The 23,334-nt window shown below is 51.8% G+C and overlaps 1 protein-coding gene across 11 annotated transcripts in view; it reads left to right on the top strand.

Annotated features, from left to right (window-relative positions):
- The window catches only part of PLA2G6 (phospholipase A2 group VI), a 55,844-nt gene that overhangs the window by 8,373 nt on the left and 24,137 nt on the right, over nucleotides 1–23,334 (top strand). For 6 of the 11 annotated variants that reach the window (XM_070599731.1, XM_070599728.1, XM_070599727.1 and 3 more), the window contains exons 2-7: nucleotides 909–1,159; nucleotides 15,939–16,154; nucleotides 17,210–17,393; nucleotides 19,162–19,349; nucleotides 21,782–21,878; nucleotides 23,084–23,266. In XM_070599731.1, the coding sequence (XP_070455832.1) occupies nucleotides 954–1,159; nucleotides 15,939–16,154; nucleotides 17,210–17,393; nucleotides 19,162–19,349; nucleotides 21,782–21,878; nucleotides 23,084–23,266 (1,074 nt within the window). In that variant the 5' untranslated portion in view covers nucleotides 909–953. Of the gene's footprint in view, nucleotides 1–775; nucleotides 1,160–15,938; nucleotides 16,155–17,209; nucleotides 17,394–19,161; nucleotides 19,350–21,781; nucleotides 21,879–23,083; nucleotides 23,267–23,334 lie in introns of all 11 variants that reach the window. The other 5 variants (XM_070599737.1, XM_070599736.1, XM_070599735.1 and 2 more) reach the window with 2 other exon arrangements.

Genomic DNA, 23,334 nt, shown 5'->3' with positions numbered 1-23,334 from the left:
CATTATCCCCTGGGTGCCTGTACACTCTGTCCTCAGTGTCTGACCCCCTCTCTTGGCAGTGAAATCCTAGCACAGAAGCAAGGGCGGCCTCCAGCTGATTGTCACCAGGCTTTGGTGGCACTGCCTTAGGAAGGCAGTGTGCTTTCTGGGACCCAGGAAATAATGAGACATCTACTTCTGTCATCCAAACTGAGGACAATTTCCACAGCAGAAACCGTGACCCTGTGAATATGAAACGGAGAATTTCCTCCCAAACACGTGTTCACTGTTTCTAAGTCTCTGCATTCACTCTCCTTTCCGAGGAGCTGTGCTCTCTCAGAGCTCCCTGGGAAACCAGTGGTGGCAGGCACCAAAGGTTTTAGACTGATGCTCACAGACCCCCTGTCCCCTTGATGGAGAGCAAGACGATCCTGGTCCCCTTGCCATCTGGTAGATAGGGGACTCTGGTTTTGTTGGTGGAATTGAAATGACCCGCGCCAAGCTCTCTGAGTTCCAGAAAGTCGACTCTGTATTTGTGGTGAGCAGCGGGGGCCCCCCCCCCCCCCCGACCCCATCAGCCCGAGGCGGGATCGCCAGTCATGGGCGTTCACAGCTGTCTCTCCTTTGATCAGTGCGGCTCCGCACTCAAGATGAGGAAACTGAGTTTCTGGGGGAAACTGGGTCAGGGAGCAGGACACTTCTGGTCACCTTTGCACAGTGGCAGCTCTGTGACTTCCCACCAGACCTTCTTGCCCCCCGCTCAGTGCTGTTTCTCTTTCTTTCTCCTCCTTTGCAGGTCCCTCCAGGCCCAGAATCGGGAACAGCGCCGGTGGGGTGCCATCTGGGTGTCTGTGCAGGAACCCGCTGCACCTGGTGAGGTGGGCATGGGAGACCGGGCACAGCTGACCAGAGACCCCGTTTTCTTCCAGACTGAGGGGGAAGGCGGTGGGGCCTCCGCACCTGCCCCGCGGAAGATGCAGTTTTTCGGCCGCCTGGTCAATACCCTCAATAGCGTCAGCAACTTGTTCTCAAACCCATTCCGGGTGAAGGAGGTGGCTGTGGCCGACTACTCCTCGAGCAGCCGGGTCCGGGAGGAAGGGCAGCTGATTCTGTTCCAGAACACTTTGCACCGCACCTGGGACTGCGTCCTGGTCAACCCCAGAAACTCGAGTGGATTCCGGTGGGTAATGGTCAGCTGTGACACACACTTCTTTCCTTCGACTCCTCCCAGAAATCAGACTGGAGGTGCCTTGGAGAAGCAGCTTCTTTGGGTCTACATGTGAGGGGTCTGGAGAGGGGTGGCGGAGGGGGACTGCTTCCAGAATGGAGGGAGGAGCTTCCTAGACCCCGCACCTTATGCCCATCGGGGCCCTGCAGCAGGCAGGGTGTGGGGATGGAAGACTGGGCTGTCCTGCCTCAAGGCTTGGCTCACGCAGGTGGAGTGGGGAGGAAGGACGCACGTGCTGAGAAGGGTCAGGTCAGGTAAGGCCCAGGGGTCACCAGTAGCCCTGATCTTTAAAGGCAAGATGGTCTTGGTAGGGGTTGGCCAAGGTTTGGTCAGGAAAGCCTGTAAGGGGTGGACAGCTGTCACTCCCCAGGGCATGCTGGATCTCCCATGGGCTAGAAGAAAGAGTAGGAAGCCAGGACAGCACTGAGGGTACTGAGCCAGCTGCAGGGCTGGCTAAGAAAAGGGGAGGGGAGTGGCCAAGGACCCCAAAGGCAGGGTCCAGAGGAGCTTGGCGGACTGTGTTGACTTGGGTTAGTACTGAGAGCCCATCCTCCACTCGTCTGTCCAGCTGGCTTTTCCTGTCCTCCATCCATTCAGCAGGCCTCCAGCACCTCCAGTGTCTCCGGAGCCCCAGCCCTGGGCTAGCCCCAGCTGGGCTGTGAGATGACAGAACATGCTCTGTGCCTTCAAGGAATGTGCAGTCCTTGGGGAGAGGCCACCTGCCAACCAGGCGTTATAATACCATGTGAGGAACAGTGGGGACACCAGGAGGTGATGGCTTCCTGATGGGCTGCTCCGTGCCTGGAGAAAGAGTAGGAGTGTGTCTGGCAGGACAAAGTGGATAAGGTCGTTGCAGACCTGAGAGGCATGGAGGGGAACCTGCAGGCAGCTGGCTCTGGCTGCATCCCGGGTGCGTCCAGGGCTCTGGGGAGAGGCGGGGCTGGAGGGAACCTCCAGGGTTCATTCTGATGGAGGAGGCGTGGCAGCAGGAGTCTCAGAAAGTGGTGAGCTGGCAGTCAGTGTCCAGCCACCAGGAGAAGAGCAAGGCAGGGGATCAGGGCCCCAGCCAGTTGGGAGAATTTAGGGCCTGGCTCCAAAAGGAAACTGAGGCAGAGGTGCCTACAGTGGGCAGTTGGGCAAAGAACACAACTCCATGGCCAGGCGAGGTACAGTTTGGACACAGCAGGACTAGTCCAGACTCTGGGCACAGACAGACCTGAGCGGCTGGCCCTCCGCCTGGCCTTGGTCAGGATGGGGTGGGCTTCCACCTGCAGCGCCAGAAGCCCTGCACAGGCCTGCAGCTGAGGGCTGCTGTTTGGACTGCGCAGCTGGCCAGGCTGTGGGTCCACTCTGGGGATGGCCATTTGTCCTTAGGTTTGAGGTGCCCTGCCCTGGGGGCTTCGCCACCATCCACGTTCACATCATCTCTGAGTCACTTGCAGTTATCCTTTGACAGGATTCCCGATTCGTCTCAGTGAGCTTGAGCCCTACTGCAGGCAGACTTCCATCCCAGGGGGTTAAACCCTCTGCCAGCAGTTTATTAGCTACACCTGCACTATTGTAGCCTTGATTGGCTGGCACTTTGTAGTTTACAGGCTTTCGCATGTGGTCCGTTAGCACACCCTCCAACGGCCCGTGGAGGTACGGAGGGCAGTGTCGCATCTTATGGGGATGGATGAGAAAACCGAGGCTCGAGGGTGAGAAGTGATCCATCCCGGCTAGCACAGGAAGCCGTGAAGAAACGGAATCTGTGTCTTCTGGTTCCTAATCCATTTCTCTTTCTGTGCCGCTGTGTGTTTTCGTGTATTTAGACCAAATAAAGAGCATTACTGGGTGGGGCTTCGAGTTAAACACAGGTCTCCTCTCAGAGTTCCTGACGTCCCTCACTTGCCTCTGGAGGCTTTTTCTTTTTCTTTCCAACCTGCTGTCCGCCCTCCCTCACCCCTTCAGCATTTGCGTTTCAGCAAATGGCATCACCATCCATGTACGTGGTTGCACAATCCAGAAACCTGGGAGTGATCTTGAGTCCTCGGGCTCCCTCACCCCCAGATCCAGGTCACAAGTGTATCTTGGGTCTGCTTCTTCTTCTCTATTAACTATGCTTAGGTTCAGCGTGAGTGATAGAAAGCCCAACGTAATAGTTGTTGAACAGGATAGAATTTTAACTCTCTCCTAAGTGGCAGCCACGGCAGGTAGGGCTGGTGTGGCTCCTCTGCTCCTCGAAGTCCTTAGGGGCCCAGGCTCCTTCCGTCTTGTTGCTCCACCATGTGTGACCTCCATTCTCTAGGTCTCCATGTGGTCCCAGGTGGCCACACCAGATCCAGCCATCACATCCAACACTTTAGCCAGCAGGATGGTGGAAGGGCAGGGTAGGAAGGACTCTTTCCTTCTTTTTAGGGACACTTCTCAGAAGTTGCACACGTGCCTTCCACCTAAATCCCATTGGCCAGGACTTAGTCACATGGCCACAACTAACTGCACAGGAGGCTGGGAGGCGTAGCTTGTATTCCGGCCATGTGTCAACCCAAAATCAGGGATCCTCTTACTCTCCATTTTGCCGCCAGCTCTCCCCAGGCCATGGTGGGCAGCCCGTGGACTCCTACTGCACCTGCCTCCCAGCCCGTGGCCCCGCCTGCCGTCTTGCTCTCTTCCCCTCCTGGTCCAAGGTGCTATCAGAATGATCTTTCCGGAGGGCGAATCTGATTGCTCTCTCCTGTTTAACTCCTCAAGGGCTTCCTATTTCCTTAACAAATCAGGTGCTTATCGTGGCCTAAAAGGGCTCCTCATGGGGCCTCGCCTCTCCCTCTGGTCTTGGCTCTTGCCACCCTGTGCTCCTGGCCTTTGCCCTGACTCTTACCTCAGCCTAGAACACTTTCCCCTTCTTTGCTGGCCTCACTTCTGTCTGCCTTCCTGGCCTTCAGGCAGGAGCAGATGCTTCTGCTGTATGTCCCCAAAGCACCGCATCCCTGTGCCCAGTAGAACGCCATCCTGGTAGACCATAACCCCTGAGGGTGGGGGCTGGGTCTGCCTCGTTCACCCCCTGTGATTCCCCCGCACCCAGTAGGGTGCCTGGCACATATATCAGGTTTGTGAGATGAATGACGTATTGCTTCAGCTTTAACAGTATTTACTGAGGGCCCCTGTGTGCCAGGCTCTCTGTCCCAGGGGGCTGGGAGACTGGGATTCTGGGCCGTCAAGGGAGTGAGCTGAGAAGCAGGAGTGGAAGTTGGAGGGTAGGATGCTGGAGATGAGGTTATGAGGAGTTGCAGAAATGGTAATGCCAAGCAAGGCCTAGGGTGTGACCCAGAGAGGGCTGTGGTGGGCGGGGGCGGGGCGCTGTGCCAGGGCCCAGGGGTTCTCACAGGGGTGCTCACCGCAGGGGTCACCCCACTGCTCTGAACACCCTGCAGTTTGTAGAGAGAAGACTCGGTACAGTAGACTTGCTTAGTGTCTTCTCCTTTATTTGCTAGAGGGCTTTGGACTATCCCCAAAGTAGTTAAGTGTGTTAGAGGTGGTTGTCACGGTCCTGCTTCCAGCCTCAGGCTCCAGGTACAGGTGTTCCTGTTGTTTGTGGCTGCTGTCATCTGGCAGGCATAGCTTCAGGTCAGGGAGGGAATCAGCATCTTCTCAATCCTCAGGTTTTATTGCCTAAGGCCTGGGAGGCCCACAGAATCCCTGCTGGGTGGAGAGTGGGACCCGGCTGATGCCGATGGCATCAAGAGCACCAGTGACGTCTGCGTCCTGTTAGTGCATACCACGTGTGAGGCACTGAGGTCTCCATATTAAGTCCTTTTATCCTCACAGCAGTCCCAGCAGGTGGGGGTGTTATTGACCCCATCTCACAGAGGAGGAAACACGGCTCAAAGAATTTAAGTCACTTGCCGAGGGTCACACAGCTGGTCAGTAGCAGAGCTGGGTTCAGACCCAGGCATTCTGGCTCCAGAATCTGCCTCCTCCTCCTCCTGCACCAGGGCCGCCTTGCAGGGTGGCCAGATGGGCGGGCTCAGCTTGCCTGGGCCCATCCTGCGTCCCCCTTGACATATGGTCCAGGGCCCTGGCCCTTCTGGGGTGAGCCCTGGAGGGGTCACTGGGAGCATTGCTGTGTACATCGTGGTAACGTCCATACTTCTGTTCCTGATGCCGATTAATCATTTACTGTTGACATTTCCTCGTGGCATATGATGTTTGACGAACCCTGCAGCTCCTCACTGGTATCTCAGCAGAAGCGGGCTGCGCGTCCCAGGAATCCTGGGAAGAAGGATCAGAGCGTGTGCGACATGTGGTCTTTGCTTCTCGAAAGGGGTCTGCCTTTGAGGCCCTCTGCACTTCTGCAGTGGGACTGTGCCGTGAAACTGCTCGTCAGGAAACCTCAGATGGGCTGGGTGGCCTGTGTCCTGGCCACATACCTGTGACTTGCTCGTTCACCCATTTGTGCAGCGCACAGCCCATCTTCACCAAGCAGAGCTGGATGCGGCAGGTCTCTGCCCTCATGGAGCTGAGGCAGTGGCCACAAAGGTGGCTCTGAACCCGGCCTCCGGTGGGATAAGTGTTGTAACGGGCTCGTATAAAGCTCTTAGGTTCTGAGACAGACCTCACCCCGCTCCACTGCTGTCTTTGCCCTCTCTCGTCCCTCTGCTAAGAATGCTGTCCCCCTCCTTGGCCCACCTCCCTGGGGCCCGTGCCTGAGCCTGTCCTCAGCCCGGTTCTCCCTCAGCACTGTCCGTGCTTCCCCAGCGCCTCTCGCCTTGGATGGCCACATGTCTGCATATCTGCCTCCCCCACTAGACCACAGAGCTCCTAAGGGACAGCGCCCAGGTCTGAGTCGTTTCTCCTGCCGGGGATGGCCAGGTCCTCAGGAGGTGCGCGGTAGAGATCTGTGGCCTGGACGAATGAATCCGTGGCACTGAGGTAAAAGTGTGCTTGACAGGAGGAATCGCAGAGGCTTCTCTGGGGTGCTTGGGTTGGAGATGGACCCTAAAAGGTGAGGAAGATTGCAGCAGGAGAAGGCATGAGAGGGAGGACGCTGCAGGGGGTGGGGACATCACACCCAAAGGCATGGAGGGGCAGATGGAGGGACGGACCAACGGATGGACAGAGGAGCACTTTGGAGAAGCAGTGAGGAAGGGCTTGTGCTCGGCTTTGAAACTGGAGAGTGAGAACTCCTCTAACCTAATGGCACTTGGCTATTATTTTTGGTCCAGGACCCACTGGAGAGTCCAGGGGACCCTCTCCTCCCCCAAATGCACATCCACATGTTTGCACACAATTTCACGAGGTTCACAGGCCCCTGAGGCTTATCCACAGGCCACTCCTACCAAGGCTGAGGCTCCCCAGAGCTGACGCCAGGTGGCTTTACTCTGGGGGCTCAGTTCTAGAAGAGAGAGACACAGCCCCATGAGTCCTCTAGATCCTCAGCCTTCTCTCTGCGGGGTCACCTCCTTGCTCTAACCCAAACCGCGCTCTGCCCTGAGGACACTCTTCCCCTGCAGGCCTCTCCAGAGTTCCTCTCCCTGTCTGTCTCCCACTGGGCCTGGAGGTGGGACAGGGTCCTCCTTGCCCCTCAAGCTTCAGGCTCACATCATCCTATGCTACCACCCACTCTCTCTGCTGGTGGCAGGCATCTGCGACCATGGGGCGCTCCTCACATCCTCAGAGATAGGCGCCCTGGCTCAGAGCTCCCCATCGCCATCACTACTCCTGTCTTGACTCTTGGTGATGGTAATACTCATGGGGTTCCCCTCCTCACACCCAGGGCTCTTGGTGCCTGACCCCTCCTGGTCCACGTGGCCGTTCCCTGGACCTTGTCATCACCAGTAACAGCAGCTCTTCCTTAAATACGAGTTTCAAGCACCCCCCGCTTTCCGCTCTCTGCTTCCTGTCTGTCCAGCTCCTCCTCTCTCGTCCTCTGGATGCCCAGTTCCTCTACCCCTGCAGACGGGGCTGCTCCTCCCACCTTCCCAGTCCCCCTCCCTTTCCTGGACTTCACTTCTTCCCCAGCGTGAACGCCATGGCCCATCGGTGTGATTACACGCTTGCACACACTCTCTGCCCTCCTCTTGCTCCCTCTCTCCATCACATTTGCTTGGGGAAACCCTGGCACCAGTTAATCCCAGTTCTCCGCCGTGGCTGGAGGAAGAGCCCTCCACGCCACCGGGCTGCACTCTCAAATCACGACGTGAGTTGCTGGGGCCGTTCTCCCTCCAGGTCCCCACCATCTCTCATCCTCTTCAGGGCGTCGTTTCAGCAGTTCTTTCCTCTTTGCTCCATAATTTCCCCTCTTTGCTAGATATTTTCCATTCCTGTACAAATGTGCTGGGGTTTTTTCTTTTTAAAAATAGTCTCTTTCTTGCCTCCACTTGACCCTCAGGCACTGCCTGTATTCAGCGATCTTCCATTCCTGTCCTCCTGTTCTCTTTAAACTTTTCAAAGATAGTGACGTGTAATACCCACATGGGAAAGCACAGCTTCGTGCTTTCTCGCAGATACCTCTGCAGCCACCGTCCTGTCAAGAATGGGACTCTGCAGCAGCCTGGAAGCCCTCCTTTTTGTCCCCTTCCCCCGAGGAAACGTAACGAGCAACTTGACTTTTATGGTAATTGCCGTTGTGTCTGGCTGCTTTGCTCATTATTTTGTCTGTGAGGTTTGCACGTTTTCGTGTGCAGCTGTGCCACTCGTTTTCAGTGCAGTGGCGTTCCACTGGGCAACCACGTCGCAACTTTATTCATTCATTCTAGTGTTGATGGGAACTAGGTTGCATCTAGTTTTCATGGTGCGTATCTGCCTGCATATCTGTTAGGCATCTGTCTAGGAGCAGAATTGCTGGGTCAAGCCCTACGGATCCTCAGCTTTAGCGGGTCGTGCCCACGTGTTTTCCTACCCGGAGCAAATGAGGTTTCTTCTTACTTCACATCCTCTGATACTTGGTGTCGCCAGTTTTAAAAAACTGTCGATGGGGCCGGCCTGGTGGTGCAGCGGTTAAGTGCGCACGTTCTGCTTCAGCGGCCCGAGGTTTGCTGGTTCGGATCCCGGGTGTGGACCTGGCACTGCTTAGCAAGCTGTGCTGTGGCAGGCGTCCTACATATAAGGTGGAGGAAGACGGGCACGGATGTTAGCTCAGGGCCAGTCTTTCTTAGCAAAAAGAGAAGGATTGGCAGCAGATGCTAGATCAGGGCTAATCTTCCTCAAAAAAAAAAAAGCGTTTTTTCCCACTGCTCTAGAAGGCCACCTTGGTCATAAATCAGGTGTCCCTCTATGAATAGATGCGTTTCTCGTCGCTGTTCTATTTTTCTTTTCTCGCACCAATACTATGCTGTCTTAATTCGTGTAACTTGATAGTAGATCTGGATATCTGGTAGAACGAGTTTTGCACCTTGTTCTTCAAGATCACTTTGACTATTCTTAGCTCTTTGCATTTTTACCAGAAAAAAGAGCCACACATAAAACAAGTGAGCAAGCAAGCAAACAAAAAATTAAACCTTTGGTCTTGAGATTTTGATTGGGATTGCATTGACTCAGTTTGGTGAAAATTGACAACTTCGTATTATTTAGTCTTCAGTCTACAAACCTAGAAGATCCTCCCGTTTCTTGAGATTTTCTTTAATTTCTCTCAATAATGCTTTGTAGTTTTTTGCAGAGGAGTTTTATTTTATTATTTATTTATTTATTTATTTGAGGACGATTAGCCCTGAGCTAACATCTGCTGCCAATCCTCCTCTCCTTGCTGAGGAAGACTGGCCCTGAGCTAATATCCATGCCCATCTTCCTCTATTTTATGTGGGACGCCTTCCACAGCATGGCTTGCCAAGCGGTGCCATGTCCACACCCGGGATCCGAACCAGCGAAGCCCGGGCCACCGAAGTGGAACGTGAGTGCTTAACCGCTGCACTGCTGGGCGGACCCTGCGCAGAAGTTTTAGACATATTTTGTTAGATTTATTCCTAGCGTTTGAAATTTTTGATGTTATTACATTTAATAAATATTTATTAAAATTTAGTTTTCTGTTTGTTTCTGTATATAGTCATGGAATTGATTTTTGTATATTCATGTTGTATTCAGCAACCTTGCTAAACGCATTTATTAGTTTTTTGTTTTTATTTTTTCTTCATTTGTTCTGGTCAACTCTTTTATTTCTTTCTTTCTTTATTTTTTGCTGAGGAATATTGGCCCTGAGCTAACATCCACTGCCAATCTTCCTCTTTTTGCTTGAGGAAGATTGTTGCTGAGCTAACATCTGTGTCAGTCTTCCTCTATTTTATGTGGGATGCTGCCACAGCATGGCCTGACAAGTGGTGCTAGGTCCGTACCCAGCATCTGAACCTCTGAACCCCAGGCTGCTGAAGCGGAGTGCGCAAACTTAACCGCTATGCCACCAGGCCAGCCCCAGGAATGGTGTTTTGTATATGGCTGTTGGGTCAAATTTACTAATTATTCTGTATCCAATAGGGATTTTCTTTCGGTCTGATTGTTGTGTAAGTCACTAGTGGAGGATATTAAAATATCTCACGTGATTGTGGATTTATCTAGTTCTCTTAATTATGTCAAGTTCGACTTTTTTATTTTGGAGCTTTATTATTAGGTACATATTAATTTATAATTATCATATTTTCCTAGTGAATTGAAACTTATCATTATGATTTATCCCTCTTTTTTCTGGTAATGCTTTTTGTCTTAAATTCTACTTTGTCTAATATTAATATAGCTTCACCAACTTTCTTTTCATTAGTATTTGTGTAATATATTTCCTTATATCTTTAATCTTGGAAAGAGTATATGGTTGTCTTTTTCTTCTATTAGCCTGTCTGTTATTCCTTATGTTTATTTGGAACATTTAGTCTGTTTATATTTAATGTAATTCTGATATATTTGGGTTTAAATCTGCCATCTTGCTGTTTGCTTTCTTTTTTTTGTTCCACTTGCTTTATTTTCTTTATTCCTTTCTTTCTTGTCTTCTTTGCATTTATTTTTATTTTTTGTTTCACTTTAGTTAGCTTTATTGAAATACAACTTATGGAAAATTAAAATTTACCAAGTGTATCATTTGATGAGTTTTGGTGAAGGTGCACACCCATGTAACCGTTGCACAGTCAAGATCTAGGACATTTCTGTCACCCCCAAACTTCCTCCTGCACCTTCACAGTGGGTCCTCTGCACCCCCCGCAGCCCTGGCAAACGCTGCTTTTCTTTCTATCACTGGAGTCTTGCCTTTTAATTATACAACATGTATTCTTATGAGTCTGACTCTTTTTTTCACTTAGCATGCTTTTGCAACTCATTATTGAGTGTTTGCTTATCATTCCATTTTTTCCTCCTCTCTCTTAGCTTGGAAGTTATTTACTCTGCTATTATCTTTTAGTGATAACTGTTGGGAGACAGTTCTCCACGGGTCTCTCATGTTTCCGTACATCTTGCGAGCAGAGACACTGACTACCTTTGTTCCAGGCTATCTTTACAAGGATGTTTGTATAATATACAGCTTTGGAAGATAGAGCTCGGGTCTCCCTCTAGAGCAGAAGATAGGTTTGCTTGCTCTCCCGTATAATAAAGATACTGTCTTCCTCCAGAGCAGAGCTTAGATAGATTTGCTTATTGACAATATAAAAGACTCAAATTCCCTTCACTCAGGGTTTCTCTGTTTGAATGCAACACGAGTAGGTGTCACCTGACCCTCTTCATGTCACCCTTTGGGAACTGGCTCCCAGGGAATTGGCACAAATGCTGATTCTCTGGCTACTGCTCTTGCTGTGAGTAATAAATTGCCCTTTGTCTTTGATCCAGGAATCTTGTGTCTTCGGCCAGCATCCATGAAACTGTGTCAGGCCAACTTGTTAGTTTGCAAGTAGGGTAAAATCTGAAACCCCTCACAGTTCTCGATACAACCTAGAGATTGTAACACACATCCTTGGCTTTACTGAAGGATAATTGGTACTTTAGCCTCTTTCAGAACAATGGAAGGGTCTTAGAACCCTTTAACTTTGTTTACCCCCCTCCAGGCTTCTATGCCGTGTGTTGTTTTTAAGTAACATTTTTACTTTAAACCCAACAAGATATTGTACTGTCAATATCTATTTAGATTCACATACCTATTTACCATTTTCATGGGGCTTCATTTTTTTTCCTGCGTATTTGACCATCAATCTGGAATCAGGTTCCTTCTACCTGAAAAAATCTTTTTATATTTCCTGTTGTTGAGGTCTGCTAGTGACAAAGGCTCTCTCTCTTTCTCCTTTGTTTTTTTGTTTGTGTGACTAATGAAATGTTTTAATTTTAACTTCATACTTGAAGGGAAGTATGCTGGGTATAGAATTCTCATTGGCATTTATTTTCTTTTCGCTCTTTAAGGATATCATTCCATTATCTCTGGCTTCCATTGGTTCTTTTTCTTTTTTCTTTTTGTGAGGAAGATTGGCCCTGAGCTAACATTTGTTTCCAATCTTCCTCTTTTTGCTTGAGGAAGACTGTCCCTGGGCTAATATCTGTGCCAATCTTCCTTTGTCTTTTATATGTGGGATGCTACCACAGCATGGCTTGATGAGCAGTGCTAGGTCTGCACCCAGGATCTGAACCTGTGGACCCTGGGCCACCAAAGTGGAGTGTGGCAGCTTAACTACTATGCTACCAGGCTGACCCTCTGGCTTCCATTGTTGAGAAGCCAGCTGTCGGTCTAACGACTACCCTTTGAAGATAGCTTTTTTCCCTCGCTATCTTTAATATATTCTCTTTGCATTTTGTTTGCGAGAGTTGTAGTATGGCACATGTGTCAGTTATTGCTGTTTTATAATATGTTGACCAATATGTGTCATTCTGAGTTATTGCTATGTAACAAACTACCAAACTTAGTGGCTTAAAACACATTTGTGGGCTTATTTAGCCCACAAATCTGCAATTTGAGCAGAGCTCAGTAGGAAAGCCTCAATACTACTTTACATGACATTACCTGGGGTGGCTTGTTTGCAGAATCCACTCGTAGGATGATTTACTCATAAGTGGCAAGTTGGTGCTGGCTGTTGGCTGTTCATCCAGGGCTAAGGGTCCACAGCTGAGTCATCTCCATGGGTTGCTTCAGCTTCCCCATGGCATGATGGTGGGTCCCAAGAGAAAAGAGATAGAAGCTTCCAGTCTCTTAAGGCCTTAGTCCAGAAACTTGCGTAGCATCGCTTCTGCCATATTCTATGTAAAGCAGTTACAGAGCCAGATTATAGGGTAAAGAGACAGATTCCCACTGCTCAGTGGGAGGAATGTCAGAGAATTTGAGGGCCGTGTTTTAAAACTTCCACAGGGTCTCTAAGTGTGGATTTCTACTTATTTTTCTTTTGAGGGGGAGGGCTCAAAGGTATTTTAAATCAGTAGAATAATGTTTTTCATCAATTTTGGAAAGTTCAGAGACATTAACTCTTCAAATATGGCTTCTGTCCAGTTCTTTTCCTATTCTGTTTTTTGTACCTCCACTTATATGTATGTTAGCTTTTTCATTATATATTCCATGTCTCTTATCTACTTTCCTATACTCTCCATTCTTTGTCCTTCCATGCTTTCTTCGGTTTGCTCTTTTCAGACCTATCTTTCTGTTCACTGGTTTTCTCTTCAGCAGTATCCAGTCTGCTACTGTACCTAGCCATGGAGTTCCTAACTTTGGGAGTTGTATTGTTTAATTCCGTAATTTCCATTTGTTTCTTTTTTTTTCCCCCAAGGAAGATTAACCCTGAGCTAACATTGGTTACCAATCTTCCTCTTTTTATGCTTGAGGAAGATTAGCCCTGAGCTAACATCTGTGCCAATCTTCCCCCACTTTCTATGTGGGTTGCTGCCACAACATGGCTGACAGGTGGTGTAGGACTGCGCCTGGGATCCAAACCCATGAACCTGGGCCACCAAAGTGAAATGTGCCAAACTTAACCACTACGCCACAAGCCGACCCCTGTTTGTCTTCTTTTGTAGTTTAAAGTTCTTTGCCAAAATTCTAAATCTTTTTTTTTAAAGATTTTATTTCTTCCCTTTTTTTCCCCCAAAGCCCCCTGGTACATATTTGTATATTCTTAGTTGTGGGTCCTTCTAGTTGTGGCATGTGGGATGCCGCCTCAGCATGGCCTGATGCCATGTCCGCAGGCAGAATCCGAACCGGCGAAACCCTGGGCCGCTGAAGCGGAGTGCATGAACTTAACCACTTGGCCACGGGGCTGGCCCCTAAATCTTCTATTTTATCCCCTTTAGTATTATCACAGTTAAAGTTTATGTCAGATAACTTCAATATTTGCAGCCCCCCACTTGTAGATCTGTTTCTGTTGTATGTTGTTTCTGTTAGTTTTCTTTCATATGGTCTTACCTCCTTGTGTGCCTGGTGAGTTTGGATTATGTGCTTGACCTTGGATTTGCAAACATGCTTGTAGAAATAATTTGAAGCTTAGCTTGATGTTTCCTTTGTATTTGCTTCTCCCAGGTACCTGGGAACGCTCTCAGTGAGGATACCTCAGTCCAGTTTCTGGAACTGAAATTATTTGAGGCTGAGCTGCAGTCCCTGTAAGGGTCCATGTACCTGTGGCTTGCTCTTATCCCTGGGGTGTAGTTCTTCAGGATCCCAACCCGGAGTAAGAGGTGGTCACCAGGGCTCTCACCTTGCAGACCCCTGGCCTCCATTTCCTGTCCCCTGAGTCCGTGAGGTTGTTAATGCTACTGTGTATCCCTCCAGCCTCTGAAATGACAGCAGCCCTAAATGCCAGGCTCAGTCCCTGGGTTTCCATGATTCCTTCCAGCCTGGCAGTTTGTCACTATCTGATTAGGTATCCATTGCCTCAAACAGATGCTTTTTATCTTTTGTCCAGCATTTCTGGTTGTCCCCAGTAGGCAATCTGGTTCCCGTTACCTAGTCTGCCATTAACACAAGTGGAAGTCCTCAGAGAGATCCCATTTTCTTTTGGTTTATTCCCATCAGCATTCAAATGCCTGATTGCTCTTTCCCCATTAGCTGTCTTTATTTGTCCCCCTCTACAGCAAAACTCCTCAAAAATATCATTTGTACTTGCGGTCTCCAATTTCTCACGTCCCATTCTTGCTGAAACCCATTCCAGTCAGGCTTCGGTTCCCGCCACTCCAACAAAAGTATTCCCGTCAAGGGCACTCCTGCCTCAGTGACACCGAGTCTGATGATCAGTTTTCGGTTGTCCTTATATGTGACATAGCAGCAGTATTTAATGTGGAGCACTTCACTGTTAAGAGGTTGAGGAGATGAAGCCAAAACCAGCCACGGCGAGTGAGGAGTGGCCCTTCCTTTTCCTCTTTTCCTGCCTTGTCTTTTCTGTAGCGCTTGTTGTCTGGTGGTCTAGTTAACATACTTGCTTATTTTGATTTTGACCTGACTCAGCTGCTCGATCTCCCCTGTAGAACACAGGCTCTGGGAGAGCAGGGCCCGTTGTCTGTTTTGTTCACGAATTTGCCCCTCTGTTTAGAACAGTGTCTGGCACAGCTCAGGCCATCAGTAGATGTTTGCTGAGCAGCTGCTCTCTGGGAAGGAGCAGGCGGGCCCTGTTGAGCCAGCACTCTGAGCACTGCCTCCGCTGGACCCTGTGGCCACTGGGCTTGTAGAGGACTGTGGGACAGAACCTCTGGTGTCAAAAGCCCTGGACAGAACTTTGAGTAACCGTCACTGACAAGTAATTGTTACAGTTTTTAAAGTGCTTTTACATCGCTATCTCATCTGATCCTCACAGCACCTCTGTGACGTAGGTGGGACAGGTACAATTAGTCTCATGTTTCACATGGGGCTCAGAGACAGAAGGGCTTTTTCCAAGGGCACAGAGCCACTTAATAGCAGACCTTGGACTCAAATACAACTCTTGAAAAATGAACAAAACTTTTTTTTCCTGATTATAAAAATTATATAGATGCATTGTAGAAAATTTAGAACCTACAGAAATGGATAAAGAGGAACATTTAAATTATTATACTACCATGCACATTTTTACATAGTTCTTTCCAATCATTTTTGTTTACACAGTTTAGATCAGATTGTATCATACAAACTTTGTATCCTGCTTTTTTTTTGGTGAGGAAGATTGGCCCTGAGCTAACATCCATGCCAATCTTCCTTTCTTTTGTATGTGGGGCACTGCCACAACCTGGATTGATGAGTGATGCATAGGTCTGTGCCTGGGATCCAAACCCATGTACCCCAGACCACCGAAGTGGAGCATGTGAACTTAACCCCTATGCCACTAGGCTGGCCCCTGTATCCTGCTTTTTTAACCTACCATTACAAAATAAACATTTCCCTGCTTTTTTGACATCTCGTTTTAATGGCTGCATAATATTCCACCACCTAAATGTACCATAATTTATATAATATTTGATTGCTGGGCATTTAAGTTAAACAACACTTATTTACTTCCTACTATGTGTGAGGTGCTGGGGACTTGAGATGTGACAGTCAAATTAGAAAGTGGATATATGACAGGGCTTTGGTAAAATAAAATATGAAAGCATCACATGATGATATTTAACAAAAAAGAAAGAAAAAATCTTTTCAAATAAAAGGAAAGTCCCAGCTCCATTTAGATGTGTGTAGGTATGTGAGGGGCGGGTCGGGGGGTGGGAAGGGAGTCTGGCTGGAGCGGGTCAGTCGCAGCCAGGGGCAGGCAGTGACCCATTTATGGGCACTAAGGCTTCTGATTCTGGCAGGGGTGTGGGCCGACAGTCCTGCCCGACTCCTTTCCATGTCTTCCTCCTCCATCCCGGCTTCCAGACTCTTCCAGCTGGAGGTGGAGGCCGATGCCCTGGTGAACTTCCAGCAGTATTCTTCCCTGTTGCCGCCCTTCTATGAGAGCTCCAGCCAAGTCCTGCACGCCGAGGTCCTGCAGCAGCTGAGCGACCTCATCCGCAGCCACCCCAGCTGGTCGGTGGCCCACTTGGCAGTGGAGTTGGGGATCCGAGAGTGCTTCCATCACAGCCGCGTCATCAGGTGGGTGGGGGGGACCTTGCCAGGACGGGCAGGAGGACAAGACCATTGGGACAGGGTGTGCACCTGTGTGTGCAGATGGGTGGGGCCATGGGGAGTCTCTCGGTCCTGCCTCAGTTCCTCTCCATAAGGTCAAAAGTTGCCAGAATGTTTGACTTCAGAAAGGGCGGCCTTGCCTCGAGGTTAGAGCGGAGGAATGCTGACCACAGTCAGGAGGAGAAATGTAGCATTTCCGCAGTGCCTCCCAGGCGCCAGGCCCGTGGTAGCTGTTTTATATCCACCATGCACTTGAATCCTCCCAGCGCCCCCATGAAGGATCGTCATCCCAGTGAGGTTGTGTGACCTGTGCAAGGCCGCTCAGCTGGAGAGGGCTGAAGAGGCTTCAGATCCTTGGCGTCTCCTTCCAGAGAGCTGGTTGCCCTTCTGGAAGCTGGAGCGCTTCCTTCTGTGTGTCCGTCCGCCAGCACTGATATCAGTGGAGGCCCCCTGGTGACGGCGCGGTGCTGGCTCAGGACTGCAGCCTGCCCTCTTGCCCGGAGGCAGCCATACCTCTGGTTCTCTGCCCTGAAAGCTCAGTTCAGCTCCCAGGCCCTGAGCTCAGAAACATTCACTACCCTTGCCAGTTTATAGGCGTCTTCTTGGACATCGTGGCGTTTGATCCCACAGCAGTTCTGTCCATTTCCTGGGGCAGGCACGGCAGGTATTGTTTTTATTTTTGTGTAGATGAGGGTGTTGAAGCCTAGAAAGGTTAGTGAACTGCCCGAGGTTGGTGAGATTTCCGCCTTCTGCAGTCCTTTCTATGTCGGCTCACTGCCTGCTGCAGGCTGGTGTGACCCTAGGGCACATCTCTCATACAGGTGTGCAAACAACTAAAAACTGATACGGATCACATCAGATGCAAATGAATTGTGACTCAGCCCTTGGTTTGAACCCGCCAGCTCAAGCATGGCGTGGATGCTCTTGCGCTCTCGGCCCCCTTCCCTCTCCTGCACTTGGGTTTCTCAGAGCCCCGCCCACCTGGTGCCATGCCCTCTCACCTGCCCGACCCTCACCCACAGCTGCGCCAATAGTGTGGAGAATGAGGGGGGCTGCACCCCCCTGCACCTGGCCTGCCGCAAGGGTGACGGGGAGATCCTGGTGGAGCTGGTACAATACTGCCACGCCCAGATGGACGTCACCGATAACAGCGGAGAGACTGCCTTCCATTATGCTGTCCGGGGTGACAATTCCCAGGTGCTACAGGTGAGCAGGGCTGGGGACACCTCACTGGGTTCAGGTGTCACTCTGGGCCCCTCACTGTCCCCCCTTGGTCCGTGAGGCCTGAGCTCCCTCATGGAGGGTGCACCCCTCCTCTCCCTCCCCACACTTGTCAAGGAGAGACATCCTTGGGCCACTTTGCTCTGACAACCTGGGCAAAGTCCTCCAATGCAACAAACTAAACTCTAGGCCCAGTCCAGTCCGTCCATTTAGTTCCGCTTTTCCTGAGCACCTGCTGGGAGCCGGACCCCTGGGCCGGGTGAATTCATCTCAGCCCGTGCCTAGAGGCGCTCATGGTCCATTGGGAGCTGAGCTTAACTTTTTACAGGAACTCAAAGCAAAACAAAACAAAATGTGGATTCATATCTATGATTCGTGCTCTCAGCGGAGGGAACTCTACTTCCGCTGTGGAACTCCACTGTCACTGAGAACCCAGTGCCTGGCGCAGTGGCACGTAGAGCCTGCCTCGATGTGCACAGGGGGCAAGTGCACTCTCTTATCAAGAGTCATGTACAACTGTGGCTGTCCTTTATTGCATGCTTGTCTTGTGCCTGCCCTGTACTGAGTGTCATATGTGTTCTAGTTAATTCTCAAAATACCATTTGTTGGGTAGGGGTCATTATCCTCTCCTCACCAGAGAAACCGAGGCTCAGTGAAGTTAAGAAATGTGCCCAGGGAGGGCCACTGAGCTGTCAGTGGTGGGGCTGGCCCTTGAATCCAGCCTCCCCACTGTGGCCTCACCCTGCCAATAGGCCTAGCTGGTCACACAGGTACAGAGGGGTCATAGTGAGCCTATGGAGACAGCATTCAGCCACAAGTGAGGCAATAAAAGCCTCTTGGCTCTCTTTTTATTTTATTTTATTTATTTATTTATTTATTTATTTTTTTGAGGAAGATTAGCCCTGAGCTAACATCTGCCAATCCTCCTCTTTTTGCTGAGGAAGACTGCTCCTGAGCTAACATCCGTGCTCATCTTCCTCTACTTTATACGTGGGACGCCTACCACAGCATGGCTTGCCAAGCGGTGCCATGTCCACACCTGGGATCCAAACCAGCGAACCCTGGGCCGCCGAAGCAGAACGTGCACGCTAACCGCTGCACCACCGGGCCGGCCCCTTGGCTCTCTTTTTAATACCAGTAGTTTTTTAAATTGAAAACATACTACCTGCGCATAGCAAAAAAATTCAAGCAAGACAGAGGGTATGCAGTGGGAAGCAAGAATCACTCCCACCAAGGCCCCAGTACCCATCCGTGGATACAGCTTCCTGTTAAGTTTCTCTTTTTTTTTTTTAAAGATTTTATTTTTTTTCCTTTTTCTCCCCAAATCCCCCCAGTACATAGTTGTATGTTCTTCGTTGTGGGTCCTTCTAGTTGTGGCATGTGGGACACTGCCTCAGCGTGGCTTGATGAGCAGTGCCATGTCCGCGCCCAGGATTCGAACCAACGAAACACTGGGCCGCCTGCAGCGGAGCGCGCGAACTTAACCACTCGGCCACGGGGCCAGCCCCTAAGTTTCTTGATTCAGAAATTTTTCCTGCATGGCATAGTGATGCCACACCAGCCCCCAGCCAACGCTGGCACCGCTGGTGTCTTTTTTCCCTCCAAGCCTCCTCTCTCTGTTGCTTCCCTTGAAGTTCCTATCAGTGCTCTCGTGGAGTCAAACTTCCCTCCCCCTGAGTCCCCAGAGAGAGAGAATGTCACGGTGGGTGTGAGGGAAGCACCGTGCTCCTGCCCACCCCATGTCATGTGTCAGCTCCTAGGGAAGAATGCCTCAGCTGGCCTGAACCAGGCCAATAACCAAGGGCAGACGCCGCTGCACCTGGCCTGCCAGCTGGGGAAGCAGGAGATGGTCCGTGTGCTCCTGCTGTGCAATGCTCGCTGCAACATCATGGGGCCCGGCGGCTGCCCCATCCACACAGCCATGAAGTTCTCCCAGAAGGGGTAAGCCTCCCTCGCCCCCCTGCCCCACCCCATCCCGCCCCGCCCGGTCAGCTGGGCCTCCAGCTCTCGCCTGGCCAGTCCTCACACCCAGGTGAGCAGTGGCCTCCACAGGCTTGTTAGATGTTTATCAGGTCCTGGCGCCAAGGGCTGGCCTGGCTCAAAGAAGGTGCATGATGGATGTGTAGTGGGACTTTATCTCGGTTCACAAACTCCACTGGGGAAAGAATAGAACATTTTTAGTTGTTCTATAATGCACCTTAATTTCTGACCATTAACTTCCCTCTCCTAAAGTGGAGAAAACCAGTCTCAATATTTCCCGGGGTCCCCCCTTGCCACCTCCTCCAGCTGGTGCTCCAGGGCTGGTGTCTCATGCAACCCCAAGTCTTGGAGGGGCCCACCCAACCTGGGTCCCCTTCCCCCCGAGCCCACCAGCCTGATCTGAACCCTGCATGGCTGCAGTGCTCTGTGGCTTCTGTGCCCAGCTCGAAGCCCAGGAATGCTTGGCAAGGTAGCCCAGGGCCCCATCTGTTTAGATGTGTCTGTTCTTCCTGGCTGGTGGCACTGCTGGGACACAGGTGCCAGGCCCATGTCTTAGGGAGGTCCAGACCACTGTGTCATTTCTTCCCTTTTCCCCAGACCTGAGAAACCCTGGTTTCCAGAAAATTCTTCTCCATGTGGAGTATGTGCATGTGTATGTATGTGTGTGCTCGTGTGTGTGTGGCTGGGGGGGATGTTAAAGAGATGACTATCTCAAAATATTACCCAGTGGACACAGCATCTAGAGTGAATGAATGAATGAATGATTCAGTCAGTCCCTCAGTCCCGGGCACCGTGCTAAGCGCTGGCCTTACAGAGATGGATAAGGGAACAGCTCTGGGACAGGGACAGAGAAGTCACCTAGTACCTTCCATGGCTGCCTGCTAGACAGGCAGCCAGAAGAGAGCACAGAGGGCTGCACTCAGGTCGGGGGACAGGCACTCTCGCCCTCCTTCAGGTTTTCCTTCCTCTGGGGTCTGCACCCACCTTGCTGGCCCCCTGGCACTGCCATCCCCTCGAAGGTCTGGTCCAAGCTTGGGCAAACCCTCCTTTCCTTGATTCTCCCTAGCACAACCAAGATGAGCTAGAACTTTCAGAAAGGCTTGGCCAAATGGTTGGGGATGGTACCAACACCGTGCTCACCCCCAGGGGTCAGGTTCCACAGCTGCAGGTTGCGACCTGAATGGACACTAGTGACGGGGGCTGCTCCTCTATACCCGCGGGCTGGCATGGCAGCCCTGCTCTTGCTGGCTCCAGCTGCCCTAAGCTTGCCTGTCCAGGGCCTGGAATTCTGGGTTCTCCCTCCTCAGGCACCCTCAGCCATGTTCCCTCTCTGCCCCACCCAGGCCTCTCGGGTCAGCTCCGATCATGAGAGGATCATTGGACATCACTTGACACAAGTCGTCTCATGCTGTGGGCAGTGGGCGTGCCCTCCTGCTGCACAGTCACATTCCTCGCAGGGCCCCTGAGGGGCCGTCCCTCTGCCCCCATGTGTTAGCCAGCACAGCTGTACTCTGAGAATCACAGAGTGATTTGGGTGACTGAGACTGCTTCCGGCCCAGCTCCAACCTGGGAGCCCCTCTGCTGTTTGTGTCAACTCGGCTGACATTCACAGAGAGCCAGGGTGGGGCCTGGGACTCCAGTTTCACTGAGCATAATGTCCTCAAGGTTCATTGGTGTTGCGGTACGTATCAGAACTTCCTTTTTAAGGCAGAATAACGCTCCATTGTGTGCATGGGCCACATTCTGCTTATCCATTCATTGGTCAGTGGACACTTGGGTTGCTTCCACCTTTGGGTGGCTGTGCATAATGCTGCTGTGAGCATGGGCTACAAATATCTGTCCAGGCCCCTGCTTTCAGTCCCGTTGGTTTTATACCTCAGAGAGGAAAGCAGCTGCCCTCTGAGCTGCCCTGCCTGCTGCTTCCTGCAGGATGCAAGTCCCCGCATGGGACACCAGCAGTGGAGGGGCAGGGGAGAGAGGGCGGCTGTGTGCCAGGCACAGAACCAGGTGCTGAAATGGCTCGTCTCCTTTAATCTCTCCCCCGGCCTGTTAGGACTGTCCCCGCATTGCAGACCAGCTCAGCCACTTGCAGAGGTCACCAGTGAGGGAGCTGGGCTTGACCTCAAGCCTGTCTGACTGTAAAGCCAGCACCAGTGCGAGAGATCATTGCTCATTGGAGTCATCAGGGAAAGCTGCCTGGAGGAGGGGACATGAGCTGGGCCTTGAGGGGCTCAGTGTACCCCTGACATACCATGGTGTACATGTTGGTTGGTTTTGTTGCAATTTCATTTGCAGAAACTCCCTAACCAAGAGGTGTAGCCCCGAGTCTGGCCTCTTCCTGCACCAGGCCGCCCCCGACCTTCCTCACTACCCTGCGGCTCCTCTCTCCCCAGGTGTGCTGAAATGATCATCAGCATGGACAGTAACCAGATCCACAGCAAAGACCCCCACTATGGAGCCAGCCCCCTCCACTGGGCCAAGAACGCGGAGGTAGGTGGAGTCTGAGGGTGCCCAGCGGGTGGGAGCGGGGCAGGGCCCCGGTCCTTTGTTCCTCAGCTCCCACAGGCAGGGGTTCCGAGAGGACTCCGAGGGTGGCACGTGGGTGGTTGACCTCATAGTGGGCCCCCAGGCAGGTGAGCCCAAGTTGAGATGACATCCTGGCATTGCCCTGCTGCTCGCTGGCATGGTGACGATGTCCCCTCTGCAGTTTCTTCCTGTACGAATGGGGAGTCCTATGGCCTGCCTTTGGTGGTGTTGTGAAGTCAGCGAGTAGTATGTGAGGAAATTCTTCATAAATTGTCAGATGCCTCGCAAACATAAGGTGATGGGTGACGATGATGGTGGCTCCAGCTGCATCCACAGAGCATCTGGCTGGGCGTCTCCTCTGAGACCTGTCCCGGAGCCATGCTCCGCACCCCGGGAGGGTGGAGGCCTCTGGTCTCTTGTCTCCAGGAAGCACAGCTCGGCAGTGCTCCGGGTGCCCCCAAAGAGCATGGCTTGCTCGTCAGCCTGGTGGGCCTGGAGGGAGGAGATTACACCTCTGCTGGGCACCTTCTTCGTGCCAGGAGCTAGACACCAGTCAGGCCCTTTCGTGTATGTTTCCTCATTCACTGTCACCCACTCTGTGAGGTGGGGACTTGCATCCCCATTTCACAGCAGAGAAAACTGAGGTGCAGTGACCCAGCCAGGCTCAGACAACTGCGATGAAGTGGGGCTGAGCTTTGGGCTCCAAAGTCCAGGCTCTTGAGCATGGCCCCAGGCCCCCCGGGGCTGCTGGGTGAGCAAGGGTGTGTGCTGCTTAAGGCCCAGGGAGGGGTCATACCTGTGCTGGGTCCCAGGGAGGGTCACAGGGAGTGGGGCACTTCTGGGACAGGGCCCAGAGGAATGCTTGTAGGGAGAGATGGGGTCCTGTGCGCTCCAGGAAAGGACCCAGAAGCTTCTTAAAACAGTCAGCACATCCTCAGCTTTTTGTCCCCTAGTTCCTGCGGTGCTGATGGAGTGGGAGCCAAGGTCTAGGGCCACCCCCAGACCTGGGGCCTGCCTCCTCGGTTCTTCTTGTTGCTAGAGCTTTCCAGAGGCCCGGTACCTGAAGGCGTGTCAGGGAGGAAGTGGCAGTGCCCCGATGCTGCCAGGTGCTGCAGGTCGCAGCTGCTCCCGGTGCCCCACTGACTCGGGCCTGACCCTGCCTCCCACAGATGGCCCGCATGCTGCTGAAACGGGGCTGCGACGTGAACAACACCAGCTCTGCAGGGAACACAGCCTTGCATGTGGCCGTGATGCGCAACCGCTTCGACTGCGTCATGGTGTTGCTGACCCACGGGGCCCACGCCGATGCCCGCGGAGAGCACGGCAACACGCCGCTGCACCTGGCCATGTCGGTGAGCCCGAGCCCTGCCGTCCTCCCACGCACGGCCCCAGCTGAGTGCACATGTGGTGGGGATGCCTG

Source organism: Equus przewalskii, chromosome 29, assembly GCF_037783145.1.
Source record: "Equus przewalskii isolate Varuska chromosome 29, EquPr2, whole genome shotgun sequence".
NCBI classification, from domain to species: Eukaryota; Metazoa; Chordata; class Mammalia; order Perissodactyla; family Equidae; genus Equus; species Equus przewalskii.
The sequence above is the reverse complement of the archived record's forward strand: the minus strand, read 5'-3'. Positions and strand labels throughout refer to the sequence as shown.